Below are 12,732 nucleotides of genomic sequence, written 5' to 3'. Positions count from 1 at the left end.
TTTAAGCTCGGGGTGTCACGAGAAATCTTCTAAGTTTTCGTGTAAAATATTCAGAATAACGAGGATGTAAAGCAAAACAACCTTTGAACAACAAAAAAGGCATGAAATCATTCTCCAAGATGTAAATATTAAAACCGCAATCAATGGTTTAAAGAAATTTTCTTCCAAGTAAAACTGTCAAACTTGAAAACGTCGGCCCAACGTTTTCAAGTTTTAGTCCACTTTTCTCCTGCCAGTCTGTATCCAAACCACTGGCGTTTTAACAATTTCAGGCATTGCAAAGTACGTTTTAGCAAGGCCAGCCCACCCTAGCTACTAAAAGTGGATTTACAGTTCATACTAACACGTTCATGGGATTTTCAAATTGCACTCAAACTTGGTGATACTGTCCCTTTAATTACCCCTTAAAAATATTCCACATAGCCTCAAGGAGTGAATAAAACCGAAACCGAAACCTAAAACTTTTGGTCTCCAATCCTTTACTCATCTGGCAACAAAAGAATGGAATCCTCTACTCAAATTTATAAGGTTATGTAACTTCTCATACTTCAAAAAGCACATCAGCAAAGACAATATATTAAACGTGTAAATGTCAATTTTATCATTAGTTAATATAAGTCAATTGTAAATATAAAAATAGCAATTTCTATTTTTAATTTTTCTTTTTCAAATATTTTGTTCTCGGAAATATTAGCTTGTCAAGCTACTCTGAAATTAGAGATTAAATAAAGTTTATAATGATGATGATATTTTTTGTTCAATTCTTTTTATCGTTAGTCTAGTTTTAGTCGTTTTAAGTTATTTCATCTCTTAAGTCCCAGCAACCTCCCTCTGCCGCTTGTATTGTCATAGATCACCAATGTGAACGACTTCTGGGAATGGATAAATCAGACTCTAGTTCCAGGCCTCTACAACGGTGTCTGGTACAACGGCAAGCGTGGGCAGCCAGGATTCTTGAATGACAAGATGTCATTTGTTGTGGGTGTGGCTCGGATCAGGCAGCTTCGTGTCAAAAGCGGTAAGAGTCCAAACTTAAAGAAAGTCAAAGAAACAATACGCGTATCATATACAGATTATTTTAATGTCAACAACATTTTGGGAGGCGCAGCGGCCTAATGATTAGCACGCTGGACTCCGGATCTAGCAGTCCGGGTCGAGCCCAGGCCGGAGTCACTGCGTTGTGTTCTTGGGCAAGACACTTCACTCTCATAGTGCCTCTCTCCACCCAGGTGTATAAATGGGTACCGTTAAATTTAATGCTGGGGTAACACTTCGGTGTACTAGCATCCCATCCAGGGGGAGTAGAAATACTTCAAGTCGCTTTATGCTGCGGAAACCGGGATAAGCTCCGGCCTTATGAGCCAGCCCGAACGCAGACTTAACCTTTACCTTACCAATGACTTTGGGTTTGTTTAACCAAGGAATTAGAGGAACACTTAGCGCTTTCTTCTTAGCCTGCTCATCCAATGCAAACCTAAACCACTCTTTCTCGCACATGACTTTCTTTGATCTTAGAACCGCTTACATGTTTCGTGCGCTCACAGCAGCAGTTATATGAATGAATAAGCTTATATAGCTGTCATACTAGAAAATTACAGAACGATTAAAGGCGAGTGGCGTAAACACTGTTATAATTATGTTTCATTAATTTCCTTCTTTTTTAGGAACCTGTGAAGTTGCTAAGGTGTTTGACGTTCACGTGGAATCCTGCAATGAGCCTTACTCTTGGGATGCTGAGGACCAGACTCCCCAGTACGCGCCCGGTTGGAAACCAGCCAATCAGAACTCTTCTTCCAGTCTAGAGAACAGCGCATGGCGCTACAGGACTACCGCTGAACTGAAAACGCGTCCCTTTCTCGGACATCTTGCTCTTTATCGTGGAGGCGGCTACAAAGCTAACTTAGGATCGACAATTAAGGAAGCCTACTCTATGTTAGATGACTTGAAATCAAACAATTGGGTCGACAAATACACACGTGCTGTTTTCGTCGAGTTCACTGTGTACAACGGGTATAGCAATCTTTACTGTGTCATGAACTTGCTTTTGGAAATCACTGCAGCTGGCGGGGTTGTCCCGTTTGTTCAAATGCTGTCAACACGAATCGACCGCTATGTGGGGAATTTCCTGTTGTTTGTGTTAATCTGCGAAGGCTCCTTCGTTTTGTTCACCCTTGTCTTTACCTACCGCGAGATTAAGAGACTCATCAAGACGGATTTTAAAGAATACATGACTGGGTTTTGGACCTGGATTGAAATTGCACTTTTGGGTTTATCGTGGACTAGCATCGTTCTTTACTTTATCAGGTTTGGATTGGATAAACTCACAAAGAAGACTTTCCGAGAGAATCCCAAAGAATTCGTGGACTTTCACCATCTAGCGCTTGTTGATCAGTTATTCGGGTACGTTTACGCCTTTGTGGTCTTCATGATATCAGTGAAGTTTCTTCGACTGTTCCGGTTCAATCGCCGCATGTCTCTCCTTGGATCCACAATAAGATACGCCGCGAAGGAACTCATCCATTTCGGAATCATTTTCGGACTGGTTTTTGTCGGATTTTCGCATCTCTGTTACTTGGTGTTCTCGCACGAGCTGTACAAATTCCATACATTTGTCACTACGGTTGAAACTCTCATCAGTGTCATGTTAGGAAAGTTCAGCTACGTAAGCCTGGAGCGAACCAACAGAGTCCTGGGCCCGATGATGTTCTTCTTTTACAGTATAGGCGTGGTCTTCATCCTCGTGAACATGTTCCTGTCAATCATTATTGAGAACTTTAAGAGAGTGAAGCGAAACAACGACCTCCAGTCCAACGAATATGAAATCGTGGATTTTATGACGGAACAGTTTCTAGGGTGGTTAGGGTTGAGGTCGCGATCGATATTTAAAAATCGGGTTTTCGCCGAGGGGCAGCTTGAGCGGCCGGTGTACAAGAAGAGAAAGAGGAAAGACGAGGCAGCACAGCTGAAGGAGAGAGTCGATCGACTTGTAACGCTGATTCAGAAAATTCATTGTGATGATACAGAAGAAGATTTTCTCAGGAACGATGGGGAAGTGACCTATTTAGTTCCTGATATCAAACTGGAATCTTACGCTTGAGAGCAACATTTAGAATCGCATAAGACACTAGTGCCATATTAGGCAGTACTCATCCTTGTATCTGGTGCCGACAAGTCACCCTAAAATGGTTCCCATACAAAATAGTCCCACTTTCTACTTTCCACTGTTTCCACTTGTCAATACACCATATTCACAATAGCCGCCATGATGGTCTTCATATTATAATGCAAATAAGCCACCTCGTCTGTGAGGAGGCAAACATTGGAAAATCGGCTCGTCGAAATAAAGAGCTTACTGCCCCAAATCACATTTGAAAGCCAAGATATATAAAAAAAACGATACCATTATCATGGTTAGTTAGTCGCTCGAAAACTTGACTTGACTTTCCTTTTACGAAAGCACCGCAATCGCGTAAACTTAGAAAAAAAAATTCCACAACTCTGAAAAACCAAAGCACGGTATGAAAAGAAATATTAGACATAATAAAAACCAGCTAAAATTTGTTTAAGCTTGTTTTCCCCCTCAGAAATAACGTACCTAATTTGCATTATGACGTGAAAACAAACATGGAGCTATCGTGAATAAGGCCTATTGCGCCTTATCCCACTCGACTTCCTCCGAGAGAAATAAAGGGCTACACACAGTTTGTCCCCTATAATTAACAAGGCCGACTTTGCCTGTTGTTTCAAGCCGCCGGCGGTGTGAAACGACAGTTGAAAACATTAACCCGGCTGCATCAGTTTTACATCAAATTTATGTATTCTTAGTTGTAACGAAGTTAAAATATATATATATATAGGAGTGCCAGAGTAAGACTTTAGGGATATTATTTTTATTGACAAATTACTATTAATGGATCAATGTTAAAATGTAAAATAAAATTGGCTTTTAGCCGGCCGGCACCTCAGTAGCCTCTAGCAATTCTGTTGCATATGACATGACTGGAAGAGTTTATCTGTAACTCCCACTCGATGGGATGATAATCCATTACCCAAGGACAAAAGTCCACGTTTCTGAGGACGGTTGTTGCGACCCCAAGGCCATCCTCGAACCCAGGGTCTTCGTTCCTTTTGACCAGCGGTAAGGAAATGACTCGAGGTATGAGAATGACCCCTGGCAGGCTCGCACTCTCCAGAACGAAGCACGAAATATTTTGCTCCGGCTGGTACCAGAGGTTATTAGGGACCTTACGAAGCCATGACGGCGACGGCAACGAGAACGTCGCCAAACAAAAGGTTTAATGAGCAGCTCTGCACGTGCGTTATGTATCAGTCAAAGGTTCAACATGCCCCCCTGGCATACCCCGGGCATTTGACGCCGTTGCCTTCCCGGGGGGAAGGGAATTTGAAAGTCGAAGTCTTCCCAGGGGTGGGGAATTTGATCCGACCACATAGAGCAGAGGGAGGGGGAGAGGGGGGATTTGAACGCAGACTTGATTTCTGGTTAATATACGTGTCCCAGTAAACGCACGTGGGTTTATAATCATGGCGGAGACCGATTAGGAGAGTTTCAAAGAAAAAGATTGCGCATTCGTGGCCGCATGGTTGAGAAAGAAAGGGCTAGAGAAGCTTTTTTCTATATTTGAAAGTATGTAATTCATCAACGTATGTAGTTATTGGTTATCTTCTATGTATTAATTATACAATAGAGGAATAAACTGTGTGGCTCTATTTATAACGCCGGTATGCAGACAGCCGGATTTTACGAGTATAAGAAGCTACACAGATTAAACAGTTATTTTTCCCGAGGGTAGGGACATTTGATCACTGAAAATGGGTTTGTAGTGGGGCATTTGAACGGGGATGTTGAACCTTCGATTTGACTGATACATTATCCATGTTTGTACCCCTGCAAAACAACGTGAAATGACCCAATTCTGCGTAGTCTGGAGAACGTGAACTACGATGGCGAATTTTTCATGTTTCTAGTTTGAGTAAGTTCTGACACCAATTGACGCACTAAATAAATTAGAATTGAGAGATTCTTAAGTAATATATAAATTCCTTTTTCAGTCGACGTTCTCGTCAGCATCGCCGTCGTGGCTTCGTAAGGTCCCTATTCGCGTTCGTGGACTGCTCCGCCAAAGGCTCACGTGTCCTAGCACATGTCCCTTCTCGTGTCCGTGACCGGAAACGGAAGGCGCACGAGAAAATAAAGCCTCTGACACCGCAATAAGCTGACCAACTTGCAGTCTCGCCTGATAAAACACTCCACGAACACACCAGCATACAAACAATAACTTAGTATTTAGATACGTAAGTCAGTAATCTGATTCTCGGAATAGGCCTTATCACTGTTTTCGACGCCATCTTGACGGGTAGGCAACGCCGTAAGAATTAGTGTTTGTATGGGAATCCGACGGCAAATATCTTATAGAAAAATTGAATTCTGGACAACTTATGTGATTGTAAAGTTAAGATGAAACTGTTTGTCAAGTACACAAATGGTAATAGCAATGGGCTCAATTATAATATGTCTTGTGTGCACACGCTGTACATCAATCTGTACTATGTCACTTCACTGACAATAGTCGAAATATAAAGATTTGTGAAGAGAGAAACAGTTGTATTCCAAAAAATGTAACTGTAATTTGCCGGATTGGGAGCCATTGTAATCTATAAAGAACAGGTGGTAAATGGCAGATTTGTACTGTTACATTTTTCTTCTCAGACTTCAAAAAGCACATCAGCAAGGACAATATATTAAACGTGTAAATGTCAATTTTATCATTAGTTAATATAAGTCAATTGTAAATATAAAAATAGCAATTTCTATTTTTAATTTTTCGTTTTCAAATATTTTGTTCTCGGAAATATTAGCTTGTCAAGCTACTATGAAATTAGAGATTAAATAAAGTTTATGATGATATGATATAATGATTATGATATTTTTTGTTCAATTCTTTTTATCGTTAGTCTAGTTTTAGTCGTTTTAAGTTATTTCATCTCTTAAGTCCCAGCAACCTCCCTCTGCCGCTTGTATTGTCATAGATCACCAATGTGAACGACTTCTGGGAATGGATAAATCAGACTCTAGTTCCAGGCCTCTACAACGGTGTCTGGTACAACGGCAAGCGTGGGCAGCCAGGATTCTTGAATGACAAGATGTCATTTGTTGTGGGTGTGGCTCGGATCAGGCAGCTTCGTGTCAAAAGCGGTAAGAGTCCAAACTTAAAGAAAGTCAAAGAAACAATACGCGTATCATATACAGATTATTTTAATGTCAACAACATTTTGGGAGGCGCAGCGGCCTAATGATTAGCACGCTGGACTCCGGATCTAGCAGTCCGGGTCGAGCCCAGGCCGGAGTCACTGCGTTGTGTTCTTGGGCAAGACACTTCACTCTCATAGTGCCTCTCATAGCGCCCGGTTGGAAACCAGCCAATCAGAACTCTTCTTCCAGTCCAGAGTACAGCGCATGGCGCTACAGGACTACCGCTGAACTGAAAACGCGTCCCTTTCTCGGACATCTTGCTCTTTATCGTGGAGGCGGCTACAAAGCTAACTTAGTTAGCTTTGTTAGATGACTTGAAATCAAACAATTGGGTCGACAAATACACACGTGCTGTTTTCGTCGAGTTCACTGTGTACAACGGGTACAGCAATCTTTACTGTGTCATGAACTTGCTTTTGGAAATCACTGCAGCTGGCGGGATTGTCCCGTTTGTTCAAATGCTGTCAACACGGATCGACCGCTATGTGGGGAATTTCCTTTTGTTTGTATTAATCTGCGAAGGATCCTTCGTTCTGTTCACCCTTGTCTTTACCTACCGCGAGATTAAGAGACTCATCAAGACGGATTTTAAAGAATACATGACTGGGTTTTGGACCTGGATTGAAATTGCACTTTTGGGTTTATCGTGGACTAGCATCGTTCTTTACTTTATCAGGTTTGGATTGGATAAACTCACAAAGAAGACTTTCCGAGAGAATCCCAAAGAATTCGTGGACTTTCACCATCTAGCGCTTGTTGATCAGTTATTCGGGTACGTTTACGCCTTTGTGGTCTTCATGATATCAGTGAAGTTTCTTCGACTGTTCCGGTTCAATCGCCGCATGTCTCTCCTTGGATCCACAATAAGATGCGCCGCGAAGGAACTCATCCATTTCGGAATCATTTTCGGACTGGTTTTTGTCGGATTTTTGCATCTCTGCTACTTAGTATTCTCGCACGAGCTGTACAAATTCCACACGTTTGTCACCACGGTTGAAACTCTCATCAGTGTCATGTTAGGAAAGTTCAGCTACGTGAGCCTGGAGCGAACCAACAGAGTCCTGGGTCCGATGATGTTTTTCTTTTACAGTATAGGCGTGGTCTTCATCCTCGTGAACATGTTCCTGTCAATCATTATTGAGAACTTTAAGAGAGTGAAACGAAACAACGACCTCCAGTCCAACGAATATGAAATCGTTGATTTTATGACGGAGCAATTTCTGGGTTGGTTAGGTTTGAGGTCGCGATCGATCTTTAAAAATCGGGTTTTCGCCGAGGGGCAGCTTGAACGACCGGTGTACAAGAAGAGAAAGCGAAAAGACGAGGCAGCACAGCTGAAAGAGAGAGTCGATCGGCTTGTAACGATGATTCAGAAAATTCATTTCGATGGTACGGAAGAAGATTTTCTCAGGAACGATGGGGAAGTGACGTATTTAGTTCCGGATATTAAACTGGAATCTTACGCTTGAGAGCAACATTTAGAATCACATAAGACGCTAATGCCATATTAGGTAGTACTCATCCTTTTATTTTGAAATCTGGCACCGACAGGTCCCCTAAAATGGCCCCATTCAAAATGATCCCATTTTCTCGCCCTTGCCAATTGAGTTTCTAGTGCGCTAGCCCAATGCCTTTGTTGAAAATGAAGGACTACGCACAGTTTACCCCCTATGTATTATATAACAAGGCCGGCTTTGCCTGTTGTTTCAAGCCGCCGGCGGTGTGAAACAACAGTTGAAAACAATAACCCGGCTGCCTTTACTTTTGCATTATATGTATGTATTCTTATTTAAAACGAAGTTAAAAATGTATATATCATATATATTTAGAAGTGCCAGAGTAAGACTCAAGGGATATTATTTTTATTGACAAATTACTATGAATGGATTAATGTTTGAATGTAAAATAAATTGGCTCATGTAGCCGGCCGGCACCCCAGTAGCCCCTAGCAGTTCTGTTGCATATGACATGACTGGAAGAGTTTATCTGTAACTCCCACTCGATGGGATGATAGTCCGTTACCCAAGGACAAAAGTCCACGTTTCTGAGGACGGTTTTTGCGACCCCTGGGCCATCCTCGTACCCAGGGTCTTCGCTCCCTTTGACCAGCGATCAGGAAACGACTCGAGGTATGAGACGTATGAGAATGACCCGCTCACACTCTCCAGAACGAAGCACGAAACATTTAGCCATGGCGGGTACCAGAGGTTATTATGGACCTTATGAAGCCACGACGGCAACAAGGACGTCGCTAAACAACAGGATTAATTTGCAGCACAATAGCTCTGCACATGCGTTATCCATATTGGTACATTTCTTAGTCGTCCTCTACAAAGCAACGACGTGAAATGACCAAATTCCGCGTAGTCTGGAGAACATGAACCACGACGGCGAATTTTTCATGTTTCTAGTTTGAAACACGATATTTGTAAGGGTGACATGATATATTCTTGAAAATTTTGCTCCTATTCTCTTGTGTTGTTGATTACAATTATTATCATCATTATTATTATTATTGTAATTATAACCCTTTGAAAAATATCCAGGTCAACTCAACTGATGAGAAAGGCCAATGAGCAGGAGAGGGGAAGATTTTTCTCCTTCTTAATTCACCTAATTCTCTTGGCTGGCTGATTTTTTCTTTTTGACTATACCCTTCTAGGGAACCTGTTCACAGGCTAAGACTACATGACTGTTTCAGCTAAAACTATGCATCTATCTGAATTAGTAACTGCATTTGTACATTTATGATAAGGCACATTGTAGAGTGTGTCTCAATTTTTCTGATGTGGTGGCTTGCATAATCCTTTGCTCTCTTTCCTGGGGGGAATTTTTTGGTCACTTGTCAATTAACTCTTTTGGCAATTTTAGCAGTGATGCTTGAAGAAATGAAGCCTGCATAGTTTGTGGCGTAAAGCCAATTGCGTTCCATTTATAACTTGTAATATTAAAACGCTCCACAGCATATTCAAGTTTTGTTTCATTTTCTCCTCCAAATAAGTAAATATTATCATCTATAATCACAATACCACCAGCAGCTCGAGGACGTGTAGGACTGGACACCAGGTTCCACTGATTTGTTCTCGATTCAAAGATTTCACAAGAAGGCTCTATGGTTGTGTCTGTCATGTCACCAAATCCTCCAACTACAACAATTTTTTCAGCAGCTGTTACAGCAGCAGAGCTAGCAGACCTTCGCGGTTTAGAGATATTTGAAACCTTGCTCCATTGGTCAGTTAATGGATTGTAGCACTCCACACTGTTGTGACAGACTGTACCATCATGTCCAGCAATGACATAAATATGTTTCTGTAGCAAAACTGCACTATGACCAGCACGACAGGTTTCCATCGATGCTACTTGCCTCCATTTATCAATAATTGGATTGTATATTTGAACATCACGCCAAGAACCCTCTCCACCAATCACATATAGCTCTTCATGAAATGATATGACTGAACAGTCTTTCAGACATAATGTTTGGCCATGGGAGCTCCATTTATTTTGCTTTGGGTTAAAACAGCACATTGGCGCCGAGTTTTTCCCACCCAAAACATACAGCAGTCCACCACACACTGCAGCACTATGGTGGCTACAAGGGAAGGGCATCAAGGGTAGGGATACCCATGTTCGGGTAGAGGGAACAAAGCCCTGTGTGTCCTTCTTGCTACTAGATTTACATAATCCACCAGTGAGCACCACCACTTGTTCGTATTCATCTAATGACAAACGGGGTTTAAGTGAAATTTCTTGGAAACGGTCTGGAAACAGGAAGACATCCAGTGTATCCAGTATAACCCTTGTACAAGCAAGGCTCTTTTTGACCAACTCTTCATCAAGAATATTTCGTAGACTGTACTTTGACATTGAGAACAGTCTAATGCACTTCAGCAGTTCTGGAAGTAAACACTCCCTCGATGGCAGATCACGTTTAACCCAAGCAATCACTGCCTCATACACTTCCTCTTCTTCTGACACATTTATCTCGTCCATGCAAATCAGTTCTTTGACTTTCTTTGAATCAAGCATTCTAAAATCTTCGGATTTTGCGACGGCTACGAAATTTTCAAATTTAAGAGCAACTGCAGCTTGCTTTAGTGGCTCACAGTTATACTGAGAAGCGAACGATTCTAAAGCCAAGCAATTTGAAGCATCGAGTGTGCCTTTCAGGAACAGTGACGCTTTCGCTTTTAAACTCGGTATGATCAAATAGTCTGCGATCATAACCAAATCTTGTGCGTTAGAAGAATCGATGTTTGCTTCACCAGTGTATATATATTGAAGGACACCGCTTATCGTCGTTGATTTTGCCTCCTGCAACTCTACAACATTGCTTTCCTTTTCTTTCAGTTCACTGGTAAACATAGCCCGGAAGTAAGGGCTTGCAGCAGATAGAACACATTTATGAGCTGGGAAGTCCTGTCCTTGAGCTCGGATAGTCGTATCGCAGAGAATATTAGTTTCTCTGAGCTCGTTTAGTTTGTGGAGCAACTCGTCTTTGAAATCTTCGAAATCCACGCCATGTTCTTTCGCGTTCTCCTCTTCGAAGCTCTCCTTCACACAGGCAGCCATGTTCCCGGCGAAGGTAGACACTTCATGTAAGGGGCCAGCTTTTATACCATAGCGCCAATTTCGTTCCCAGGTCTCTCTACCTCCAGCTGGTTTAGGGTTATTTTGCCGTTGTGATTGTGTGAGTGATGGTAGGCTTTTATAGATTGTGCTAGCATAATTTTTGGCATAATTGGAGCTAAAAAGCATAATTTGTGAAACGAGCACTGCTACGGCATAATTAGCAATTTTTAGCACTTTTTGGAGCATAAATTCATAAAATGCAGTAAATATGGTGTACTTTCTACAGAAATAAATGAAATTTAGGTAGTTTGTTCTTGCAATGCGTGTTTTAGCTATACAATTGTGATTGTTAAGTCGTTGGAGGCATTTTACAAACGGTTTAGAGATGCGAGCAGCTAATTTGGACAGCTGACGGCCGTGATAAACTGCCATAAACACAAATAAATTTACAACAACAGTTTATTTAAAAAACATCATAATTTGGTGTCGTTATTGCGCACCTCTATGTATAGAATCTACGTCATTTTGTGAGCATAATTTCGGAAATCAGAAGCATAATTTGGGAATTCTGGCATAATTTTTGCATAATTTGGCAAAATTTTGAGCACTGCTAGTAGCATAATATGCCACTTTTAGGAGCACAATCTATAAAAGCCTAAGTGATGGTCGTTTCCTTGACAGTTTATGTCCCTGATGCGTGGTGCCATCTTTGTTAGCTCCTGCCTCGGATTGTTCCTTTTCACGCCGGTTTCACGCCGCCATGATTTGCAAATAATTTTATAATCACAAATTAATTACCGCCTTTCTGCACCAAGAAAAAACCTCAGTGCTATTGAATTAATGAATGTTGTGCAGAATGAAAACCTATCTTTCTAGGCTTGTACCGAAAGTGCTCGTAAAAAAAGCAGAAGTGCTCGTTTTTTGCCAAAAAGTGCTAAAATAATGCTATTTTTTTTTTAAAAAAGTGCTCGTGGGTTACATAACAATGCTCACTTTTTTCCGATTTTTTTAAACATAGAATATTACATTTTTCAGATTTTAAGTTAGATTTTTCAACAATAAAATATAACGATCAATGTTTGATGTCAGAGTACGCTCTCGAGTTATCTCTGCCTTGGCTGGCTGACTTCCATTGTTCCTTGATGACAACGTGGATGACGTCATCTTGGAAGGAGTGTGATGGACTGGGTTTCACTGACGTATCAAACCGATCAAATCTATTCCCCAGGCCTCCTCGGCTCCTTTGACTAAAAAGAGGGCCTAATGCATCTTTGGACGCCATAAATGAAGACAGATTGTGCTTTTTAACACAAAATTATACAAATAATCAGTCGAAAATCCAAAATAATGCTAGCAGTGCTTTTTTGGATAAAATGTAAAAAAAAATGCTCGCGAAGCCAAATAATGCCAAAAAAGTGCTAGCACTTTCGGTACAAGCCTATATCTTTCACCAGAGTGTTTTACGATATTCTGGAAACTTTGTACACGTCTCCGTGTACCTTTGTACAAGTCCCCGTGCTCCTCGACCCTTTCACTCCCGAATTTTCCCCAAAAAACGTATTTTTTTAACCACTAAACTGAATTTTTGGTGCTATGAACTTGAATTACCTTAACTTTGCTTAAAAGAACTTTTTTCACTTCATCAACATTTTGATAAATATTCCGTGTAAAAATGTACAATATTTTACTTTGGTGCATGCACATACTTTTTTTTTTGCTGAATCGTTCCAATTTTTTATTTTGGGCTCCTTTTGCTTCCATTTTTTTCGGTTTTCTTATTCTCATTATTTTCTACTCTTCATATCCTTTTGGCCAAAAAAGGTTTGACGTTATCATTGGAAAACCCTGAAAGGGGACCTTGACCAATTACAGGTGTACTGGCCTTTTTA

At 41.1% G+C, this 12,732-nt stretch overlaps 3 protein-coding genes across 4 annotated transcripts in view; 2 read left to right on the top strand and 1 right to left on the bottom strand.

The window, feature by feature from the left end:
- The window catches only part of LOC144661694 (polycystin-1-like), a 31,751-nt gene extending 28,240 nt beyond the window's left edge, over positions 1-3,511 (top strand). For both annotated transcript variants that reach the window (XM_078522500.1, XM_078522499.1), the window contains exons 19-20: positions 853-1,018; positions 1,665-3,511. In XM_078522500.1, the coding sequence (XP_078378626.1) occupies positions 853-1,018; positions 1,665-3,097 (1,599 nt within the window). In that variant the 3' untranslated portion in view covers positions 3,098-3,511. The remainder of the gene's footprint in view (positions 1-852; positions 1,019-1,664) is intronic.
- A 3,164-nt stretch (positions 3,512-6,675) lies between these two features.
- Positions 6,676-7,740, top strand: LOC144659355 (polycystin-2-like). Its single transcript, XM_078519766.1, has one exon. It carries the CDS (start codon positions 6,676-6,678, stop codon positions 7,738-7,740), a length of 1,065 nt encoding a protein of 354 aa, XP_078375892.1.
- Positions 7,741-9,109: 1,369 nt separating this feature from the next.
- Positions 9,110-10,844, bottom strand: LOC144659354 (kelch-like protein 12). The gene has a single exon (XM_078519765.1). It carries the CDS (start codon positions 10,841-10,843, stop codon positions 9,110-9,112), a length of 1,734 nt encoding a protein of 577 aa, XP_078375891.1. The 5' UTR covers position 10,844.
- Between the last annotated feature and the right edge of the window lie 1,888 nt (positions 10,845-12,732).

This window comes from Oculina patagonica, chromosome 7, assembly GCF_052425735.1.
Source record: "Oculina patagonica isolate OP01 chromosome 7, crgOcupat, whole genome shotgun sequence".
Taxonomy (NCBI): domain Eukaryota; kingdom Metazoa; phylum Cnidaria; class Anthozoa; order Scleractinia; family Oculinidae; genus Oculina; species Oculina patagonica.
The sequence above is the reverse complement of the archived record's forward strand: the minus strand, read 5'-3'. Positions and strand labels throughout refer to the sequence as shown.

Bases quoted from the DNA above. Each gene is read 5' to 3' on its own strand.
- LOC144659355 (XM_078519766.1), top strand. From the start codon at position 6,676: ATGAACTTGCTTTTGGAAATCACTGCAGCTGGCGGGATTGTCCCGTTT.
- LOC144659354 (XM_078519765.1), bottom strand. From the start codon at position 10,843: ATGGCTGCCTGTGTGAAGGAGAGCTTCGAAGAGGAGAACGCGAAAGAA.